Here is a 23556-nt window from a genome sequence, read left to right as displayed (position 1 = left end):
ATCTGTTGGTGAGCATCCAGTTGCAAATAGCACAAATAATAATGATTTGCTCGGGATTCTTGCCCAACTCTTCTCTCCCCCTGCCCTTAAAGATGCATATTTAGCAACTAAAATATCAGTGCCTCTCCACACTGGAACACTTCCTCCCAAAAGCTCAGTCTTTTCATATTAATCCAAGTTTTTTTTAAAATAAAACACGCTGGATTTTGTTTCTTATTCACTATGTCATTTAGAGTCAACTTTCACCCCTTTAGAACCTTTAATAGGTGACTACCTGGGTACCGTAATTACGTGAAATGCTATCATCTAACAAATCAATTCTTATGGAAATGATAGCAATTTGTCTGCTACAATTTTGACTTCACAGGAATAATGTCTGATACTATCTGCTGGCAATAAGAATCCAAGCTAATGCAAGCGTATTCCATCAGACTCACATCCTTCACAAGTGTGAGGCTTGTGTGTAATATTTAGACATAATTGATGTAGCCTCCTGAATATAATGCTTCAAAACGGCAAGCAGTATTACAGAGGCCTCACGACACTGATGAATGCAAGCTGTGGCAGACCAACGCTTCAATACAGCTCATCTGCACAGAGCTACAGCCCAACGAGAAATACTCACATTTCACCATCACCATGTAAACATCAATGGTGCAGATCGGAGGTTGTGGCAAGCGCTCCCCTTTCTCTAGCAAGTCAGGGATTTCTCTTGTTGGGATGCCATCATAGGGCTTTCCACCGAAGGTCATAAGCTCCCAAATGGTGACACCTAAAACAGAAAAGCAATGGTCACATTTTAATGAATGCATACTTGAAACATGAATATACACACATTAGGAATCATTTATCTGAGCCAATCTAAGGTTACAGTGGGATTTGCACCAGTTCATGTGCGGTCTTGTTTTAGGAACATGCAACGCAGAGCTCCTTCATGAGGCCTGTTAGAGAAAATGCAATACCAGTGTCCCTCCACACGTGTTTAAGCACCACTGCCACCTCCTGCCCTGCGCCATGGTAGAGGATGCTCCTGTGCAAGGAAAGGGAGCTCTCTGTGAGCACTGGTGCTCTTCCTGCCCACAATCAAACACTGGATCAGGTGGACTTCCAGCATTTCATATGGCAAACTGAGAAAAGCAGTTTCCACTGATGCAAAAAGGATTTGTAAAGAAATCCCAGCACTCTGTTCTCCTATTGCTGCTGGGGTCAATCTACTAGAAAGTTGTCTTGACGAAGCCTCCTTGAATGAATAGTTAGGATCTTGAGTAGCTCCTCGGGGGACTGTGGCCAAAGTGTATTTTTTTAGCTGTTTTTATTCCAGTTTAAGGCAGAAATGGGAAACCTGTGGTACCCTGACTGCAACGTGACTTGATGGAGATAGAGCCTATGTTTTGCATTCAAAAGGTCCCAGGTTCAAGCCCAGGAGCCTCCAGGTAGGGCTAGGATTGTCCCTTGTGTGACACCCTGGAGAACTGCTGCAGGCAGTGTGTCAATAGTGAGCTGGGTGGACTGCTAATGGCTGCATGGTCCTTTGGTATACAAAAAGGTGCTGGACTCCAACAGGCATCAGCTGCCTCCAGGCAGCACAGCCAATAGCAGGGGATGATGGGCGTTTGGGCTGACGACTTCTGGAGAGCCCACAGCTCCCTCAGCCCTGGTTCAAAGCTGAAACACGTTCCCTCAATGCATAAAAGATAATGTATATAAAAGTTGGGGGGAACCCCAGGGGGAAAACAAGACCAAAGAAGAGATCCTACAGTTTGCTGTTATAATCCTCAGCAGATCCAAAGGAATATTACTTGATTCTTTCATCATTTAAGAACCTGGGACTTAAGGGAAGAATACTGCATATCAGCAAGGGGAAAATATTTAGAATGATTTGCAGGGGTGCAGTTTAAAAATTACGTCACTATTTTAAAATGTGGAAAAGTAAAAAAAAAAAAAAGCCACCTACACCAAAGAAACTTCTATTGTGAAGAGAGAGAAAAACCTATTTTCTAAAATAGCACATTTTCTCTAACTTACCCCGAAAGCAAAAAAGTTACGGTATACTATTTTTATGTTTCATGTCACTCAAAATCAGTGACAGTGTGTGATGAATGTCTATATCATATATATTTAGAAATGCCTTATGATTTATGGCAGTGCAATGTTTTTGTAACTGGGACACTATTTTCAAATGTCTTCAAAATTATTATTATTATTATTCTCTTTCAGCTGGGAAAGAAGATAAATAACACACACAAAGCCGTAAGTAACTTTTTTTTTAATCCCCAAAGACCTAGTTTAATATCAAAACTACCCTCTTGTCCCAGCAGCTTCCTTATTTGGTCTTTTTTAATTCTTTTATTTTAATGGTCATTTAAAATATGCCTCCAGTGCGGTAATCATATCTTGCAGGTTGTTACTTTCAGCCAGGAGAGGGGCAGGTAACACAACTATTGATAGCGCATAGAGTACAAACATGTGGCTCCCTCCCCCCCTCTAGCCACACATTTCAGCATCGGATCCAGGCATCTCTGGGGCACCATATGGAGCTGGCAGAGTGGAAATCACGCACCAACATCCCACCTCAGCTGGCCAGCAGAAGAGCAGCAGGGCTTCACTTGCAGAAGTGGGGCAACCACTGAGTTCAGCCTCACGCTTCCTCTGGGCTGCTGTTCTTTGACTGACTGATATTGTCATCAAAATTAAAGATACATGCATGCATGCAAATCTTACTAGCTTAGAAAAATGAGAACGATGTAGACTAAAACACCACAACTGGAAGTAAATCTAAAACTCAATGCATTCAGAAGTAGGAAACTAGCAATTAAACACTATTAAGCACATTCAAGTCATTACAACAAAAAAGTGTATCACAAAAAGAGACCATAGGGTTACAGATGCTGTCATGCGCACATTTAGCTGGCTGTAAGTTTCAGTGACTTTACTGGGACTTAACTTCTGAGTAGAGATGCATTGGGTATGGCTGCCCACCTGAGACCTCCTGCATTACTTCAAAGGTTCCAGGGCTGAGGTCTTTCTCTATAGTGTTGTTAATCCTTCTCAGAGAACACGGCTATTTTGCTAACTAGAGGCATATATCACAAAAGAGGCCATTGGATGTCTTTGTATATAAAATCCCAATGTCCATTTTTTTTCTTAGCTCAAGAGAAAATAAAGGTAGCCAGTTTGAAGAGCCAAATACTATATTTTGCTATCACATCCTAATAAGATTTCAGCTAGTACCACACAAGTGATTGTACTACTGTTGTTGCAAATACCTTTTGCAAGAGCAAGTGATGACCAAGTTTGTTTTAATTGCTTCCTGCAGGCTTCATTCTCTCTGGTTTCACTATCCAAGGGGCAGGGAATCATTCCAGCAGCAGCTGGAAGAGCTCAGGAGGCAAACAGCCAGACAGGTGCCAATGAATTGAGCTTGATATTCCAATTAACTAAATTAAACTAATTCCCTGTTTATGGATTTCAGAGATTCCTCATGCACTCGACCTTTCTTACAAATGGTAAGATTATTTGGGAAGTACAATTGGATCCCATAATGATCAGTCTGCTTACCTATCAGTTTAATCCTCCCTCTCACTTTATTTGTTCTGTGTTATAATAAATTTCCTTTTATGGTACAACAATTCCCATCAGCCATTTTTTTAAAACAACAACAACACCCAGAAACATTCACAGCTTTTCAACTTAGCTTTTCTAAGGAGTGTTGAAGACTATGGCCCCCAGCATTTTTTCTATATATCTTAAGCTAAGCAGAAAAGAACTGTTTTTTTATGATGCGCCACACTGCTACTAACCTGCGCTTACACCAGTGAAGGTAGCATTACAGTCTGGAATATTTCACAGAAACAACTTAACAACTCTATTCAGATTTTTCTTTTTGAAGAGAACCAGCAGATGAGGAAGTGTGGAACAAAGTTCAGGGCAAGGACTCGCTTTATAGCATATTTAGCTAGGCAGGAGCAAGAGTCCGAACTTGCAGCAGTGGCTCTTTGGCGTCCCAAACAGAAGTCATTCTCACCTGCTGGAAGACAGGAAAGACCAGACCTCCTAGCTGATGCCCTAGCTGAATATTAGGTTAATGAAGTTTTTAAAAATTAATGCCAGGTGTGCAGAGAGGGAGCTTGCTACCAGCACCACACCTGTGGGGAGGGGAGGTTAAAGCCTTCCCTCCTCAGCTGCAGTCTAAATAAACATATTTCTCCTTCCATATGGCAATTAGCTTTTGCCATGGAAAGTTCCCATTGGTGGCAATTTGATACCCGCCCCCCAAAAAGCTCATGGCTGTGCATGGTAGAGGTGGGATATGTTACCAAGTGGTGCTGATAGCAATGTTCCTTCATGCCTGGTATTTAATTTTCAAAAAGCCACAACCTAATTGCTACTTGCTTCCTTAAGGGAACATGTAGTCAGGCCGTGAGGCTTCTACAGGGAGCTCATGAGTCCAGCCACTGAATTTCCTCCTCCTTTGTACTAAAGATAAATGTCAGAAACAGGTTAGAAGAGCTCCATGCGTAGATACAAAGTAATGAATTAAACAAATAGGCTTTTGTTTTACCATAGCTCCAAACGTCAGTCTGATGTGTGAACTTCCTGTAATGTATACACTCAAGAGCCATCCACTTAATTGGCATCTAGGGTGACAAAAGAAAGCAAGCAAAAGCAATTAGTGTAGAAAAGGATATTTGCCCCAAACCTGGGTTTTCAGTTCACAGGCAGCCGTGGTCGGTGGGTTCTCATCTGGCTTCCCAGTGCTGAGCATCACTGGTGTTTACCGAGACAGGGAGGGGAGAAGAGGAGGGCGCTCATCCTGGTCCAGGAGCTTTCCTGCTACTGTGCCTGCACCGTACTGACCTCCCCCTGCCTTGTCCCTCCTCGCTCAGCAATTGGCAGTGGAGCTCAGTGTTCCTCTGCTCTGCCAGGGGGCAGGGCTGGCGCACGTCCTGGGGGCGGGGTGTGCATCCTGGGGGTGTGGTGCGCCATCTGCGGAGGTGTGGCACCCCGCGTGGGCGGGGGGCAGCCGTGATGGCACCCCACTGGGATTGCGCTGCTGGGGGTGGTGCGCTCCCCAAACACTCCTCTTCCTCCGCTACAAGTGATTTCAGGAGCATCATTTGGCCTTGCTCAATGGTGAGGCTCAGAAAATAAACATATGCTAATGGTTTACATTATCAGTTACAATCTAATTATAGCTCTATTCATTGTCTGAATGTTCTTTCTCTCTTTAACAGTGCCTTGGGTCTCAAGTGCTGCCATAAGGAAATCTGGCTGTTTATTGTGAGCTGAAGTGCAGATTTGTAGGGAAAACATAGATAAAAATCCCCGAGTGGACTGTCTAAAACTATCTGCATTTTTCTTCCAGAAAATTAACAATGGAGGAGAAACATTTTTAAATCCCACAGTAGATGATGGGAATTCATTGGAATAGGAGTTGTGCAAAGCCCATCCCTTTACTTCTATGAAGTGTTCTATCTTTCTGTTCCTGCCTCCATGAAGGAAATCTTTGCTTTCAGGAACCATGGCCATAAATCAGATGTGCATTGGCAGGAACAAGCATTTCAAAATGGATACCATTTAGCTATTCCATACTTTCAATGGGATATGTACTGAACTGCTGGTTCCATAGTAACTCAAACATCCAATCAGTCTGCGCAAAGTGTTTCCACAACCAGCAACAAGCTTGTTTAAGAGTTTCTGTAGCTTCTTAGCTACTCTTTTCTTCACTCCAACTCAGCTTGCAGAAGAATTTGCATGTCTAGTCACCCTTATTTGCATGCCCTGCCACCAATAATTGGTTTTCCCAATGAAAAGTAAATTGAAATGAATTGGACGCAATCAAGGTATGGGATAATTGTCTTTGTAATATTGGATTGTCTTTGTAATATTGGATTGGGGACGCGGGTGGCGCTGTGGGCTAAAGCCTCAGCGCCTAGGGCTTGCCGATCGAAAGGTCGGCGGTTCGAATCCCCGCAGCGGGGTGCGCTCCCGCTGCTCGGTCCCAGCGCCTGCCAACCTAGCAGTTCGAAAGCACCCCCGGGGGCAAGTAGATAAATAGGTACCGCTTACCAGCGGGAAGGTAAACGGCGTTCCGTGTGCGGCTCTGGCTCGCCAGAGCAGCGTTGTCACGCTGGCCACGTGACCCGGAGGTGTCTCCGGACAGCGCTGGCCCCCGGCCAATAGATGTGAGATGGGCGCACAAACCCCAGAGTCTGTCAAGACTGGCCCGCTCGGGCAGGGGTACCTTTACCTTTAATATTGGATTACTATGGCACCCCTGCAACAGAATACTATGAAACAGTTGTGGTTCCTCAGGTTTATAATGGTAGCAATCAGGACCAGACCAAGACATTTTAGCACCCAAGGCAAGTCACAAAATGGTACCCCCTCACTAGTGTAGAAGTGGTGAGTGAAGATCTATATTGGGAACAGGTGGAGGAGTCAAATCAACCTTACCCAATGGTTGACGTGGGAATTAAGCCCATCACTGGGGTGGCCCCTGCTCTGAATCACATGAGGTGGGTACAGAGCCCAGGAAACCCCACAGAGCAGCTCCCATCATTTCCTCCCTAGGGGTGGGAGGAGACCAGTAGCACCTATTCGCCAACAGGTGGCATGGGGGGGCACTGCCAAGGAGGGGGCAGATCCAACCTCCAAGGAGCGCAATGCAACTGTCGCTGCCACTGTGGAAGCTGGCAATGCATTGCTTAGAGACTGGATCTGCTGCCTCTGTGGATCTTGCCACCTGAGGCAGTTGTCTCACCTTGTCTCATGGATGGGCAGCCCTGGTATCAAGATGGGGGCCATGAAACTCACCTTCCCCAAAGGTTTATCAAGAAACAGGCTTAGGATCAAGGCCCTTTCAAATCCTGGATTTAATCCAACACCCACCTTTCCTCCATCAGCACTGTACTCTTTCTCATCCCCTTCCAGTAGTCTGGCCAAGCCAAAGTCTGTGATCTTCACATGGTTTGGTGATTTCACTAAGACATTCCTGGCTGCCAAGTCTCTGTGAACCAATCGCCTCTCTTCCAGGTACATCATTCCCTAAGAAGCAAAAAGTTGTGTTTTTTTAAAATTGAGAACAGTTTTTAAGGTCCTGCTTTTGTAAAACATTTGCACAACATGCACCTTAGAAACATTCCCAGCTCTTGGACTAATGTGTGGATCAGAACTTACAGTAGCTGCCTCCCCCGATTCTACCTGTCTCTGAATATTGTGGCACAGTTCTCAACAGTTTAAACATACCAAAACAAACATGTAAATATGTAAATTGAGACAAAATACACATGAAATATGCATTAAATGCTATTTTGAGATTTTTTTAGAAAGGAACATAATTATGGATAAAGTGGCATAGACCAGAAATAGATGGATTTGCCCATCAGTAATCTGTGTTTCCCTTCACAAACTGCTAAGTTTTGCAATTAGGATTTAGATTTTGTAGATATTTTATATTTCTCTCCCCCACATCATCATTTCTATTGGGTTTCTAAATTATTTATTTCTTTACAGACATAAAACAGGGACAGATAGCATTAATGTATACAAAACAAAGGAGCTGCGAGATGCCCATATAAAAGCATATGGGTTTGTATATGATATCTTTCTATTGCAGTAGTTCTTTGACTATACTCTTGAGCTCAGGCAGCTGATCTCGAAAACAGGCATGCCTTCAGTGAAATTTGTCAGCACTGAAGCAAAGGTCCTGCCAAGATGGCCATCATCCTTTTCATATTTCCCACTTTTTTCGTCAAGAGCCCTTATGCATTAAGTTAACCGTCTCTCTGAGGAAACCATGGAGGATCCCCAACTTCCCTTCTTCCAGTTTTGTATGAAGGATTCCATTGACAATTTCTGATGCCACAGGGGTGCCACAGGGTTCTGTCTTGGGCCCGGTCTTATTCAACATCTTTATCAATGACTTGGATGATGGACTCAAGGGCATCCTGATCAAATTTGCAGATGACACCAAACTGGGAGGGGTGGCTAACACCCCAGAGGACAGGATCACACTTCAAAACGACCTTGACAGATTAGAGAACTGGGCCAAAACAAACAAGATGAATTTTAACAGGGAGAAATGTAAAGTATTGCACTTGGGCAAAAAAAATGAGAGGCACAAATACAAGATGGGTGACACCTGGCTTGATAGCAGTACATGTGAAAAGGATCTAGGAGTCTTGGTTGACCACAAACTTGACATGAGCCAACAGTGTGACGCGGCAGCTAAAAAAGCCAATGCAATTCTGGGCTGCATCAATAGGAGTATAGCATCTAGATCAAGGGAAGTAATAGTGCCACTGTATTCTGCTCTGGTCAGACCACACCTGGAGTACTGTGTCCAGTTCTGGGCACCACAATTCAAGAAGGACACTGACAAACTGGAACGTGTCCAGAGGAGGGCAACCAAAATGGTCAAGGGCCTGGAAACGATGCCTTATGAGGAACGGCTAAGGGAGCTGGGCATGTTTAGCCTGGAGAAGAGGAGGTTAAGGGGTGATATGATAGCCATGTTCAAATATATAAAAGGATGTCACATGGAGGAGGGAGAAAGGTTGTTTTCTGCTGCTCCAGAGAAGCGGACACGGAGCAATGGATCCAAACTACAAGAAAGAAGATTCCACCTAAACATTAGGAAGAACTTCCTGACAGTGAGAGCTGTTCGACAGTGGAATTTGCTGCCAAGGAGTGTGGTGGAGTCTCCTACTTTGGAGGTCTTTAAGCAGAGGCTTGAAGGAGTGCTATGTCAGGAGTGCTCTGATGGTGTTTCCTGCTTGGCAGGGGGTTGGACTCGATGGCCCTTGTGGTCTCTTCCAACTCTATGATTCTATGATTCTATGATTCTATTCTATGATAAAATACGGCATGCTCACATGGTTATTTTGAGAGCACTCTGTTTCTGGATGAATGGCCACGACTAAGTTAGGTCCATTATTTTTTCCAGTGACACAGGAAAGGAAATGGCACCATGCTGAATAAAAATAGATTGGTTTGGCCATGGCTTTGGGCTGCCAGACTTGGTGTTTGTTTTATGCTTAGAGCAAAACCTATTAGTAACAAGGCTGTATCTGGAATGGCTCCGATAGTTTCCCAGAGTGCACAGATACCATATGGGCAGTAAGAAATTTAAATTGGTCTTTATGAAAAAGTCCCTTCTGCTCATTAGCAAATTGGTCCTGTAGTGAAACCGCCATCAGGGACAATATTTTAATGTGCTGTTTTACTGGTCTCCTAATAAAGTTGCTCCTAGAAATTGGTAGCTATTTCACAATGGTGGACCTCAGAAGGTGCGGTGTGTGTGTGTGTGTGTGTGTACGCGCAATGTAGTATTTACCATGAGAGACATCAGTCAGATTTTTCTGACTCAGGCTGTGGCCTAAATGAGAAGATAGCTGTATATTATTTTATTATTCCATTTCTCAATGCATATTTTGTAATATGGAAGCCAAACTATCCCTGTTTCATAAGGCTGTTATAAATTAAATGTAACAAAGTAATAAAATCACCAAAGATTGATTCTAATAAAAAACAAAGATGCCTATATGAGCATTAGAATGGGGAAATTTTAGCTGTGTCATGGCTCAAAATACCAAGGGCCATAAAACCATTTGATTTTAACCTAGGAAATGTAGGAGGTGAAGTCAGAATGGAACATTTTTGAAATTTATATAGGATGTCTTGTGCAAACTGCTCCTTTTGGGGCTTTTACTATTTACAATAGATTTTGTAGCAGCTGACAGTGAAGAGGTTTGGAAGCAGACCCACACACAAAAAAACCTCTTTGGACACAGACTACACAGCATTGTTTTCAAATAGGCTTTAACTGGCCGAGGCAAGCACATTCTCTCTTGCCAATTGCAAATCAATGCTGCTGGCTGTGAAACATCAGAGCTCTGGAACACTGAAGGATTAACAGTTTCTGACATTAAACCCAAAGCCATAAAAATAAAAAGTCAGGCAAATAAATCACAGAGGGTCAAATGATTATGAGCAGTATATACTGGGGAGTGCTATAAAACACTAGATTGCTTTAGATGGCACCTGGGCCGAGCACAGGCATTAACATGATAGAAATCCCAAAGAGTGAAGAATCTTCCGCCTAATGAGGCCACAGTTCACCCAAACGTTATGCAGAGCAAGCCCCGTGAGACGAAAGGAACAGGGGCTGGGTAAGCAGCCCAAAACATACTGTAGTAGTTAGCAACCACTGCACAAGCATGCAGAACTGGAATTTCCAAAATTAAATTGAACTCCTCACCACATACATGTGCTTTTCCAGTGAAGGCAATATTCATTAACCTCAAGTCGTACTTATTAACTTCGCAAAGGCTTACATGAGGGGTGGTGGAATGTTTTTACCTAGGGTAAAATTCTCTCAGGGGAAAGTAGTTGGAGACCACAAATTGGCAGTGAACAGGGTCAAGGTCCAAAGAGGGCAGGGCCAAAAAACATATAACCCCCCCACCACCACCACCGGGAGAGAGAGACTCTCCTTTCTCAGCTTGCCTTCCTTGCTGTGTGTGAAGAAAGGGGATCCTCTTTCCCATTGCACAATGAGGAAATGAAGTGAAATGGTGGTGCAGGAAGAAATCTGACCACCATCTTAATGTGCAAGCTGCCCAAGAACATGAGATGTGCATGCCTAAGGGCACTCGGAAAGGCCAAGACTGAGCTGAGAAGCCACCCACACCAACAAGCCCAGGGGCTCAGCTGCAGTGAGCAGGAGACTGGGCTCGCTTTGCTAAATTCCACGGTGACACTTCACAGCAAATGCTTCCTGGGTTTTTGGTTTTGCAGGATCGTGGCAGATAGTAAGCACTTTAGCACTATATCCTCTTAAGGATAGTCACAGTAAACTACATATTGATTTTTCCTCTCACCATCCTATTAAGGTGTTTTGTGAGTGGCTGAGCACACACAATATATACCCGAAAATATTTTTTTGTATTAAAACTCAAACGATATCAGGCAAAACGAAATGAAGCTAGAGAAGGATACCTAATGATGCTCTCTGGATATGTAGAATTCAGATATATATTTCCCGGATGCTTCATTTGACCTTTACAAGCCTGATAGGAATGGTATTATGTACTTATATTTAACTGTATATAAGGATCATAAGCACAGTAAGCAAATTGAATTTCACAGAGTGAAAATAAATACTTAAGAACTAGAAGACATATTCTCAAAGCAAAAGAAATTTACCATAGTGGACAGCGAGTTTGAAACACCACTAGAAGCCAGTTCATATAAACATGCATGCACGTTTTGTAACTAATCTAAAATATATAGTACATCTGGTGACTATAGTGCTTGTGTACTTTACTGCCAATCACAAAACAGAGATGCAGCAGAATTTATTTATTTAAAATGTGCATAGGAAACTCCCGATATTACTGGTATATTCAGAATATAATCAATAACTAGTCTTAACCATAAAGCACAACCAGAACAAAATACCAAAATACCAGCAATATCAGTAGAACTTAATTTGTTCTGGAGGTCTGTTCTTAACCTGAAACTGTTCTTAACTAGAGGCATGCTTTTGCTAAGGGGCCTCTTGCTGCCACTACGCCGCTGGCACACAATTTCCGTTCACATCCTGGGCAAAGTTCCCAGCTCGAGGTAACTCTTCCAGGTTAGCGGGGTTTGTAACCTGAAGCGTTTGTAACCTGAGGCAGTTGTAACTTGAGGTACCACTGTAATCACAGCAATCAGCCCAGTAATTACAAACAGGTAGCACAAAATAATTGAAACTATTGCTGTATCATAGCATAAGAAGCTCAATTTTTAATAAATAAATAAACAAGAAAGAAATGTTGAACAACTGCCTGCTCCCAGAGGTGATGTGCAGAGGACTGTGACTCTTGGAGAGGAAATAGAGAGGAAGGTCCTCCTTCTCTTACATGCTCTGTATTCTCAAGGGTAAGAATGAGGTGCACCTTCAGTGAGAAGCTGGCATGCACTGGGCACTGGCACCAACCTAAGAAAAGTCGCCATTTAATATGAGACAATATGAGCAACAAGGAAGTGCCCCAAGTGTTAAAACTAGACCTCTATCCCCCCCCCCCCACTCTCACATACTGGAATCGGCCTGACCTTACAATTGATAACCCCCCTTATCACAATGACTACAAGCTTTTCCTTGTTGAGGATATCATTACAAGGGCAATTACTGCCAAACTCCTCTAACATCAAATCACTCTTTGAAACAGAGCCTAAAGACATTAAGAAGTCGAGCAGACATTAGAACCAGTTTTAACAAAAGGCACATTGAGGAAGTCTCCCTGGAACCTTAGCAGGAACAGGAGCAATCAATTAATTACAATAGCTGTCTTTATATCTACATAATGAAACACTTTACAGTTGGTGTTCTTGCATTGTTTCATGCTTTCATTCCACCTACACAGGAAATGGAACTAAAACAGCACCTAGCACCTGGCAAGGAACAAATGGCTTCCTAATTTTCCCCTCTTAAAATTAGAAAAATTAGTGCTGCAGTGAAAATTTTTCTGTTCTCCATCAAATAATGGGGAAATAAATTGCATTCAAATATTATTAAAGGGGAGGGGAAAGTATCACAGGTGGGTGAGGGGAATCAGGTTTTTGTCACACTTGCCTTACTTTTGTGGTGGCAGGGGATGTTTGTGAGTGCCCTTTCTTTCATGCCACAAATTATCTCGGCGGTTCTCTGTTCTGTGCAGCCTTCCTGGGTGGCCTTGCTTCAATGAAAGCCCAGAGGAAGACGTCAGAAAGTGACTCCTCCCATGAGCCTTTTCACTTCAGGAAGTATGGGGAGCCAGGGAGGTTGCAGAAATGTTTACTGGATGGGGAAAAGGCAGGCTGGCAGGCCAGCTGGCCACCAATGGGCACCTCATTGGGTCGCCATACACCTGGATTTTCCCGGACATTACTGGGCTTTCAGAGGTGGAATTGACATCTGGGAGGAACTTCTGAAAGGTGGCGCTTTGTCCTAGATCTTAGGCAAGTCAATCGAAAAATTGCATTTTTGTAAAAAACAAACAAACAAACAAACAAACAAAAACTCGACAACTTTTGGGTGGTGTTCTGGTCTTTACTTTTTGAAATATGGCAACCCTATCACCTCACAGGAGATGCAGGTGGCTCTGTGGTCTAAACCACTGAGTCTCTTGGGCTTGCCAGTCGGAAGGTCAGCGGTTTGAGGCCCTGCGACGGGGTGAGCTCCCTTTGCTCAGTCCCAGCTCCTGCCAACCTAGCAGTTCTAAAGCACATCAAAGTGCAAGTAGATAAATAGGTACTGCTCTGGTGGGAAGGTAAATGGCATTTCCGTGTGCTGCTCTGGTTTCTCCAGAAGCGGCTTAGTCATGCTGGCCACAAGACCGGGAAAAACTGTCTGTGGACAAATGCCGACTTCCTCAGCCAGTAAAGAGAGCGCTGCAACCCCAGTTGTTTGTGACTGGACTTAGCTGTCAGGGGTCCTTTACCTTTTTATCACCTCACAAGGGAAGCTCCAAACCGAGCACCTACAGAAAGTGCTGTGAGAATAGGCAGATAAACAGAAGTTTCATTCACAGGAGAAGGGCCGATTTAAACGCAGCTCTACTTAAAATATCCTCCACCTATGGAGTGCCATAGAAGCAGAGTAATACTCAGGGAGTGAAGAAACAGTCAGGCAGCAATGAGATGCGGAACTGATTTCCTCCATAAAAGCTGATGCTCCTGCGGGACAGGAGTCGCCCTTTGCTGCACGGTTGCTGAGGTCCTGCAGCTTCCTGATGCTCCTCATCAGGACTTGTTCACTCACAGACCCTTGGGCTAGACTTTCCCCTGTGCCATGAGAGGTGCTTTAGAACTGAGAGGTGCCTCAGGAATCTCTTAAATGCTGCTTAGCAAAAGGGCCGTGTGAGAGGGAAGCAGATGCTCTTCCCATGTCTGTGCGCTTTCCCTTGCAAATACCATCTGTCGGCATACAATCAGAGGGATATCACCATTCTAGACATGTAACTATAAATGTAAGGATCTTGAATCAAATGTTGAAATTATTTTTAAAGCACAGAAGTGGTTACCGCCACGTTCCTGATAGCACTTGCTAGATGAAAATAGAAATATGCTTGCAAATAGCCCTATTCTCATGCCAAGGTTTAGTTTCCACAGCCTGCCCTCTGCTGACTTAGCGGACAAGAGGGTGTTTATTCTATAAAAATAAATCAAGAGCATGAGCCAGATATTAGGGATTAACCCTGGTCAATCGAGATAGCAGGAGCAGATGTTATCAGGGCCAAAAAAATGACCGCAGATTTCTGTGACATATACAGTGGTACCTCAGGCTACAGACACTTCAGGTTACAGACTCCGCTAACCCAGAAATATTACCTTGGGTTAAGAACTTTGCTTCAGGATGAGAAGAGAAATTGCGCAGTGGCAGCGCGGGAGGCCCCATTCGCTAAAGTGGTACCTCAGGTTAAGAACGGACCCCCAGAACGAATTCAGTTCTTAACCCAAGGTACCACTGCATATTAAGGAATAAAAGGGACCCACATTCTGAGTAAAATCATGCCCTCTGATTATTTTCTATTGCCCAGTAGAATGGACTAGAGAAAGAGAGTTTTATCCCACTCTGGGACAAACTAGTTAATAATCACTGAGGTAAAGGTATAGGAGGGATAAATGGAGAATACCCACCTATTCCCTTCACAGCACACTTCCACATAGACTGATGTCCTGATCTAAAATGCCTTTCAGAAACAGGCACTCCAATATCATCAGGAAAGAGTGGCCTTGCATTCACTACATTTTGTCCAATCCTAGCGGTCACTAGGTCTTCTTAGAAGCCTGGAGAGGCACACTCTAATATGTAATATGAATAAGGTAAAGGTAAAGGGACCCCTGACCATTAGGTCCAGTTGTGACCAACTCTGGGGTTGCGGCGCTCATCTCGCTTTATTGGCCGAGGGAGCCGGTGTACAGCTTCTGGGTCATGTGGCCAGCATGACTAAGCCGCTTCTGGCGAACCAGAGCAGCGCACAGAAACGCCATTTACCTTCCCGCCAGAGTGGTACCTATTTATCTACTTGCACTGTGACATGCTTTTGAACTGCTAGGTTAGCAGGAGCAGGGACCGAGCAAAGGGACCGAGCAATGGGAGCTCACCCCGTCACGGGGATTTGAACCGCCAACCTTCTGATTGGCAAGTCCTAGGCTCTGTGGTTTAACCCACAGCACCACTCCCGTCCCTGTAATATGAATACATAGGGACAAAATTCAACACAACGGGGGGGGGGGGTTGAAATGCCCAGAATTTTTGATTTCTTATTAAATGAACTAACCCTCATCTTAAAGTATCAGCAAGCAGTGGAGATTTCAAATGGGATATTCCAGAGACAACAGTATCTTTAGGGAGGTTAAAAGTGTAAGAGCATTATTGCCATTTCTCACTATTTGGTTGTTAATATCTACATTTACTGCTGAAGTGCCTATTATCCCTGACAAAACATATCTGAACAGATTCTGCACTGAATGATAGCTGAACACCACTAGGGTGTTCTAAAGAGCAGTGTCAGACAAAATAACAGATATAACAAAATAATAATTTCTTCCCTCTGGTGCAGAAATCAATTAATTTATTCCACACTACCAAAGGAGATGTTGTGCCAAACTTGGAGAAGTTACAAAATGTTCTGTATTCTGATACTGGCTTAGAATCACCCAAAAAGGAGAATGAAGGTTTACTGCATCCTTTGCAGAGGCTGCCATTTGCTGCCTGGGGACAGAGCGGTCACCACACACGACCGGAGGAGGATGCGGGGCTCCCCTTCTGGACGCGTGTTTTTGGTGTGAAGACGACTGCTAACCTGGGACCTGCTGAGGACCTACTCCTGAGTGACATGTCCAGGATTATGCTGCTGCAGCTTTGAAGCTATTTGCACAGCCATGCAATAAGAAACACAGTTCACCAGCTTAAGACTATTTGCCATACAATTTCAGATTTCCATACTATTATGATACATGCTTCTGGAAGCGTGACTGTCAATAAATTGTACAAATGGAGGCAGTGCAGGAAAAAACAACAACCAAGGCCTTAAGGAAATGAACTGTGATGGGAATGTACAGGGAATGTAGAGGAGGAATACAAGGTTGAGGGTCAGAATTGGAGAACTGGAGTGGGCAAGAGAACTGACTGGAAGGCAGAAGACGTTGCAGAGACAAAGGGGCCTTTTGTCAGCCCTATTTCAACAAATGATACAGAAGCATTTAGAAATTCCATGATTTGTAACAATTAGTTATAGTTTTACTATCTCAAAAACAAATGTAGCTACTCATATTTAAATATTAAGATATACAATTTAAAACCAGAGGCAGACATGAAAACTATGGAAATGTCAAAAAGGACTGCATCTGTGTAAGAAATGGATGCGTCAAGAATGTTAACAGAAAGAATGGCTTCAATACTAGAACAGCAATTATAGTGAAAACATGCAATGAAACTATGCAACCAGTATAAATTGTAACTCTGGCATTGTGAGCTAGATAACATAACATAATAATATTTTCTTCTTAAAAACCAGAGGGGTAACCATGGATTATTAGGAGAGCAAAAATATGTCTCTAACACCAGGATCTTATAATTCTGTCCTGTAAGGGAGCTACGAGTACCATCTTTCTAATGATTTAGTTATGATCTACCCAGAAGAGAGATAATGTGGATTTCCTGAAACATTAACCACATGCAAAGGCTCTTCTGACTAGCCCAGCGGAATACTAGCTGCCCTGCTCTGATGTCCCCTCCCCCCTCCCCCATTGACCTCTTGCCAATACAATTACAACAGGGGGAGTGCATTGTGTACCGCATGCACTTTCTCCAAGAAGTGTATTTAAAATGGATTACTTCTGCTTCTCGGGCAGCAGATCAATAGAGATGTGGATTGCAGTTAAGTGTTGAGATGTCTGTGGGCTGCAGTAGTTATCCTTTGTGTCTCTTTAGAAATTAATTAAAAATCAATGGAGTGTGCAGCCCATTAATAAGGCAACTTCCACATTAACAGATACAAGTGCAGCCTTCCCTGGTTTGCAGAGAAAGCAAGCAAGTGCAATCAAGCCTCACTGGCACTTGAGACAATGGGAGGGATTCTGGCCACTTATTCCCCACACAATGGAGCTGCTGCCAGCGGGGCGTGCATTTGTGCAGGCCTGCTTTTAGCTCCCTTTATCCTCGTACTCTCTCTGTTGGTAATAAACAAGCAGGATGCTATTTAAAGCAGCACCAGATATTCTCCGGTTTGGATTTTCGGTGAAGTAAGAATTTCTCCACTGCTGCTTCTGCAATTTCCTTCTGGCTGAGTTTAAAACTGTGCTTGGCAAACCAAGCCGCCTCTCCCTCCCCTTTCCTTCCAATGCAAAAGTAGCACAATTTATTAGATATGTGTTTGAGCCTTCCATTATGTGTGCTGAATCTTCTTAGGTACTAGACTTATTTTTATCACTTTCTCATTATTACTTTGAAACTTAGTATTAGCCGTTAGTTTCCATTTGTCCTTAATATTTGAATTCAGGTCCTATAGACCGTTAATCAGCAAATGTTGTTTGAGCAGTTGCTACAAAGGACAATTTATGTCCCATCGCAGGCAGATGCAGTAGTTCAAGGAGGATAAATCACCAGGTGGTAGAATGGTATAAGTAACCTACCCCAATAACTTTGCCTATGGTGGTTTGTGAATACAAGGTGTTGTTGTTGTTTAGTCATTTAGTCATGTCCGACTCTTCGTAACCCCATGGACCAGAGCACGCCAGACACTCCTGTCTTCCACTGCCTCCCGCAGTTTGGTCAGACTCATGCTGGTAGCTTCGAGAACACTGTCCAACCATCTCGTCCTCTGTCGTCCCCTTCTCCTTGTGCCCTCCATCTTTCCCAACATCAGGGTCTTTTCCAGGGAGTCTTCTCTTCTCATGAGGTGGCCAAAGTATTGGAGCCTCAGCTTCACGGCCTGTCCTTCCATGGAGCACTCAGGGCTGATTTCCTTAAGAATGGATAGGTTTGATCTTCTTGCAGTCCATGGGACTCTCAAGAGTCTCCTCCAGCACCATAATTCAAAAGCATCCATTCTTCGTTGATCAGCCTTCTTTATGGTCCAGCTCTCACTTCCATACATCCCTACTGGGAAAACCACAGCTTTAACTATGCGGACCTTTGTTGGCAAGGTGATGTCTCTACTTTTTAAGATGCTTTCTAGGTTTGTCATCGCTTTTCTCCCAAGGAGCAGGCGCCTTTTAATTTCGTGACTGCTGTCACCATCTGCAGTGATCACGGAGCCCAAGAAAGTAAAATCTTTCACTGCCTCTATTTCTTCCCCTTCTCTTTGCCAGGAGGTAGGAACTCTGAAAATGCTACTCACCTATTTATCATTCATGACTGAAGAGCTGAGGTCACTTTGCATCCAAAAGTATGTACGGTCCACCAGAGACATAGAATCATAGAGTTGGAAGGGACCCTGAGGTCCAACGCCCTGCAATGCAGGAATAGGCAGTGGTCCCATTTGGGGACTGGACCTGAAACCTTGGTGTTATCAGCACCATGTTCTAACCAACTGAGCTGTCCAGACTGACTCCTAGTTGCAAGCATATGACTGCAGGATCAGGGAGCTTCGGCTGAGGTGTGAGATTCTTGGATCTTTGTAGAAGTTGGGCACATCTGAAAATCTGCCCACTCCGGACATCAGAAAGATATTAGTTTTAGGTACTTAAATGACTTTGATACAAATGAAGGGTCCTCAAAGGCTACCTAGCTCAGCCAACTGAAAGGAGACTTGCTCCTGAATCCCACTCCCAAACAAAATCCTTCTGCATTTCAAGGTTCAGAATTACTAGAATTAGTGACACTGATACACCCAGAATCCCCAATTCTTGGATGGGGGATGGATTATTATTATTTTTTAAAACCCACCATGCGCACACATAAATTTATGCCATTTCCTTAGGTGTCAAACTACCCCAGGTAGTATGAGCTACGATTATCAAACCACTTAATTTAATAATCCTATTCATTTTGATAAAGTCAATCTAGAGTTACTTTGAGGACTATAGTTAATTTTTTCTCCAGGCAAGGCAAAACAGCCAAGGGATGAAAGGATTTTCTTTGTTCTGTTCCATTTTTTGTTCCATTCCTCCTCATTTAATTTGGGTTTAAACAAATCTAAAATGTGCAGTTTAATGCAGCTTTTAGTTCCTTCAGTTCACGCTGGCCTCTCTCTTTGTCCAGCCCCCCCCCCTTGCAAAGAAAAGGAGCTCTCTGCATCCAGCCCTCTGTTTCCAAAGTGACTGTTTTCCCTTATGAATAATGCTTGTGATACACCACTTCCATCATGAGAAAACACAAATTCTATGACTGGTATAAATTATTTCTATTAATTAACATTCTCCCCCCCCTTTTATCCCTCACCCCTCACCCCACCCTTGTGTTAGACTTCCACTCTACTCAATTGCAATTTCTTTCCACTTCTATTACTTTCTTTCACACACTTTTAAATCAATTTTCTACTTCTTTTTCTCTTACACATTGTTATCCATAATATTTAGTATTTCAGTATTTATAACAGAACTTGTTTATTCTAATAGGAGTTCTGATTTTTCAATATAATTTTGCAAGTATCCTTTAAACACTTTCCTTTTTAAAAATATTTCTATTACATTTTCCATTTTAACAATCCAATCAAATCACATTAAATATTCCAAATTCTACAATTCTACAAATACGTATCATATAGTCCAAATATTCTGCCGAATTATAAATTTTTGGGGGGACTTCCCATGCTTCAAGTTTGGTGGGGCTCTGATCATCTTGTATCTCTACTGCCTTGAATTTAAACAGTCCCTTTAAATCTTCCTGTTGTTACCCTTCCTTCTTTCATGGCCTCTGAGTTGTTTCCACAGGCGAGTTGAAGTAAACAATGATATGCTTCTGTGTGAAATTAGTATGCTTGACTCTCCCACTATTGCAGCTGGTAAGCCTATTGTTTGCAGTATATCCTCACATGCTGGTGTTTATGCAGAATCAATCCAGAAGTCCATTTCGCCGCTGGCAGACACCATCTTCTCTCAGTTCGGATGAAATCAAATCTAAGCATTTACTCATTAATTTTCCCAGACCGGTTACGTCAAACATTAGCCTTTCCAGTGGAGATTTGCCAAGTCGGACTTGAAGTGCAGATATATTAACAAATAAAGAGCTAACCTCCCCCTATGACTATTTATCTCTGCAGTCTTTCCAAAGTTTTTTGAAGTCTGTCCAGCAGCTAGCAAGATCCTGCTCCTTTCTAATATCCATATTTGGAGAGTCTTTTATCTTCTTCCAAGCATTTCACAGAACAAAAGCTTTAGTTATATAGTATTGTTATTTTCACACAGTTTATTTTCTCCCATCTCACTTGCTATAAATAATGTAAATGGTTCTTTGGGGGGGTGGGGTTGTCAAGTATTGTAATAAATCGTGGTAAACCCCCCAAAAAAAACTTTACCCCCCCTTTTCCATTCCATTCCAACGTACCGGCTTAGATGTTATTCTTAGATGTTATTCTTTCTTCCTCTCCGTCACTCTTGGCACCTCAGTGGCTGGCTTAATTGGCAGATTAATTTTCCCCTCCTTGCTTGAAGCATGTCCAAAACTTATATCCAATTTTTCATCTTAAGAAATGGAACTTGGTGCGCTCGCGGGGACAGATTCCAGGAGATCCGAACTCCCTTGGGGGCTTTCCATCCAGTGCCCCCACCCACTCCTTCTTTACGAACTTGGGGGTGGTTTATTGGGCATCCGCAAATGAGACTGCATCTTCCCTTACACTGGGAAGAATTTGAGAGGCTGATTACTCCCATCTCAGCCTCTAAATTGCCTCGTGGGAGCTGGAGAGAAGGTACTGTCGGCCATCTTCCGTGGCGCCTCAAGCGGAAGTCTCCTTTAAACACCTTCCAGTCCTTGTCTATCTTCTCCTTTGAGATCCTTCCAATTTCTCTCATTGTTTTGGATATATTGTAATACTCCAATAATTTGGCAAGCCACTCTGTTTTTGTCGGTATAATACTACTTTCCCAATTTTTCGCAATCAATAGCCTTGCGGCTACTGTTGCATATAAATTTAATGTCTTTTCTTCTTCCTTTAGACTTCCTGGTACTATTCCCTATAGAAAACCTTCTGATGTTTTCCTGAATGAATATCTGAACATTTTTTTCATTTCATTGTATATTGTTTCCCAAAATTGTTTCTCATTCTGAGTCACAGACAGCATCCCAATTACATCACAATTAATTAACATTCTGTTTGATTTATTATTTCTGGATGTAATTGTGATGCTCTCTGTGACTCAGAATAATAATAATAATAATAATAATAATAATAATAATAATAATAATAATTTTTATTTATACCCCGCCCTCCCCAGCCAAGGCATTGTTTTCCATTGGTGGGGCGACATGTTGGGTCCTGGAATGGGATTTGGGAAACAAATAGGCAGGCTGATAAAGTCAAGAATTACATCTCTCTGTCTATGGAGACCATAGCCAGCTCACTCTTCCTTAGAGGTCTCTTCATCCAACTTCTGATGTTTATTAATATATTTGATATTTATTAATGTGCCTCCATGATGACTAGAATCAAAGGTGATAGTGCAATGATTTTGAAAAATGCCATCGAGTCTGCCTCAGGAGCAGGGATAGAGCAATATTTTTGTTCTTGCTTTGAGTAAGGAACAATGATGATCAAAACCAGATGGATGCACAATAGCTAGCCAGTTTGTGGCTTGAATGGAAGATACAATGAGCACTATTTAGAATGGCTGGATACATAAAGCAAGCCATTTGAATAGCAAAGCATATACATCTAGGTCCATTGTGCATGCACAGTGCAAGATACAAAACAACCATTGGGGGACTGGAAAAAATTATACATCCATATAAATTACTCAAAGGATGAAATAACTGTGTTTGGGAAGTTATCAGGGCAAAAATTACAAAGTTCCACATACCCCTAATTAGAAGCCATATATATGATTTGTTGGATGACCATAGCTCTGAATACCATCTGTCAAGCAGTCTGCCTAGCTCTACCCCACAGAATTTGGGCAAAACATACTAAGCAACACACTGAGAAAAATATAAAGCACAGCCCTCCTGAGGCAGTATCATCTGTGAATGCTCTACCACAGAATAAAACCCCACACACCAAGCTACAATTTTTCTCCTTTGACATAGCTGCGTTCTATAAGTAGGAGTTTTAGGACACGTGGAGCCTGTTTGTTCTGTTGTATCATTCCAACATTAAATCCAAGTGGCTCTCAACTAATTTCCATGGCCAGTTCAAGGTGCCATGTCTTACCTTTAAACCTCCAAACTGTTTGGAGCTGGAATATCTAAAGGGTCGTCTCTGGCCCCATGAACCTGCCCACACGTTACAGCCATCAGAAGAGGCCTTGCTCCATGTCATTCAGGAAGGACATGGATTTCTCATTAGTGATGCTCGGACTGTGGAACTCACTGGCTTGGGATGTTTTATGAAAATGCAGCCCCAATTCTGGTGTGTTTCGTGCAGGGTCCCCCCTCAGTTTTCAGTTGTTTTATTACTGTTGCTTTATGACAGGATCTCTAAACTTTCTTTTTCTTCCCCCCTCTTCTCCCTGCATGCACCCCTGAAATTGACTTGGGTTTTTTTGAGGGGGGGGGGAGAACACTCAGAGCAGCATGCAGGCAACGAAGAGAGGGACGTCATTCTTTCTGGCAACCAGGAATGCGATTGCCTTATTGTGCAGCTGAATTCCACCCATAGCTTTTACAGTTGTATGCAATGCTAGTCCTAGTTGGAGTAGAGCCATTGTAGTTAATGGATTTGGCTAACTTTAATCATTAATCTCAGTGGGTCTTCTCTGAGCAGGACTTAGTCAAATACCACTGATGGTATCACATCCCTGCTTTTCACCTATGAATGCTACAGAAGTTAATTTAAAAAATAATAATTATGGATGAAATTTAGTGTCGCACTATGGTGAACATGCCATCAGCACAAACATTGCAGCTTTCCCCAGAAAAGTCCAGAGTGAATTCTTGAGTGCTGCCCCAGTGAGGCCTGGCCATTTGCTTTCTCTGAATGCGCAGATCAGCCCTTAAGGATGACTATATTCCAATATATATTTTTTTCCCCTTTTAAGCTTAATGCTGCCAAACGAACAAGTAAAATGCTCATTTTCTCACTTCCTTTCCACATTCTGAACTGTTGCGTTTGCAAAGTAAAGGAAGGATTGAACTCTGATTAATAAGAATACACACAGAGGCTTGAACCAGCAAGACTCTGGGAAGGGTGCGTATAATCGTGTCTCTCTGTGCTTGTCCGTGTCTCTCCGCAGCCCCTTGGCCCAGGCCGTTTTTATTCACAAAAGAACTTTTTACAGAGTGTTCATAAGAACCAATCAGATTTCTTCTGAGCATTTCCACAAACCCACGTGGGGAGAAAGTTAAACTACTAAAACTAATTAAGCACAGATATTTCTGGGGTAAACAAATTGAGAACTACAAAGAAGAGCATCTGGCAACCCAGG

The 23556-nt window shown here is 42.9% G+C and overlaps 1 protein-coding gene across 4 annotated transcripts in view; it reads right to left on the bottom strand.

Annotated features, from left to right (window-relative positions):
• The window catches only part of ERBB4 (erb-b2 receptor tyrosine kinase 4), an 873292-nt gene that overhangs the window by 34314 nt on the left and 815422 nt on the right, over positions 1 to 23556 (bottom strand). For all 4 annotated transcript variants that reach the window (XM_082228041.1, XM_082228042.1, XM_082228043.1 and 1 more), the window contains exons 21-23: positions 6892 to 7047; positions 4562 to 4637; positions 626 to 772 (exon numbers count right to left, since the gene is read on the bottom strand). In XM_082228041.1, the coding sequence (XP_082084167.1) occupies positions 626 to 772; positions 4562 to 4637; positions 6892 to 7047 (379 nt within the window). The remainder of the gene's footprint in view (positions 1 to 625; positions 773 to 4561; positions 4638 to 6891; positions 7048 to 23556) is intronic.

Source organism: Podarcis vaucheri, assembly GCF_965113315.1.
Source record: "Podarcis vaucheri genome assembly, chromosome: 1".
In the NCBI taxonomy this organism is placed as follows: Eukaryota; Metazoa; Chordata; class Lepidosauria; order Squamata; family Lacertidae; genus Podarcis; species Podarcis vaucheri.
The sequence above is the reverse complement of the archived record's forward strand: the minus strand, read 5'-3'. Positions and strand labels throughout refer to the sequence as shown.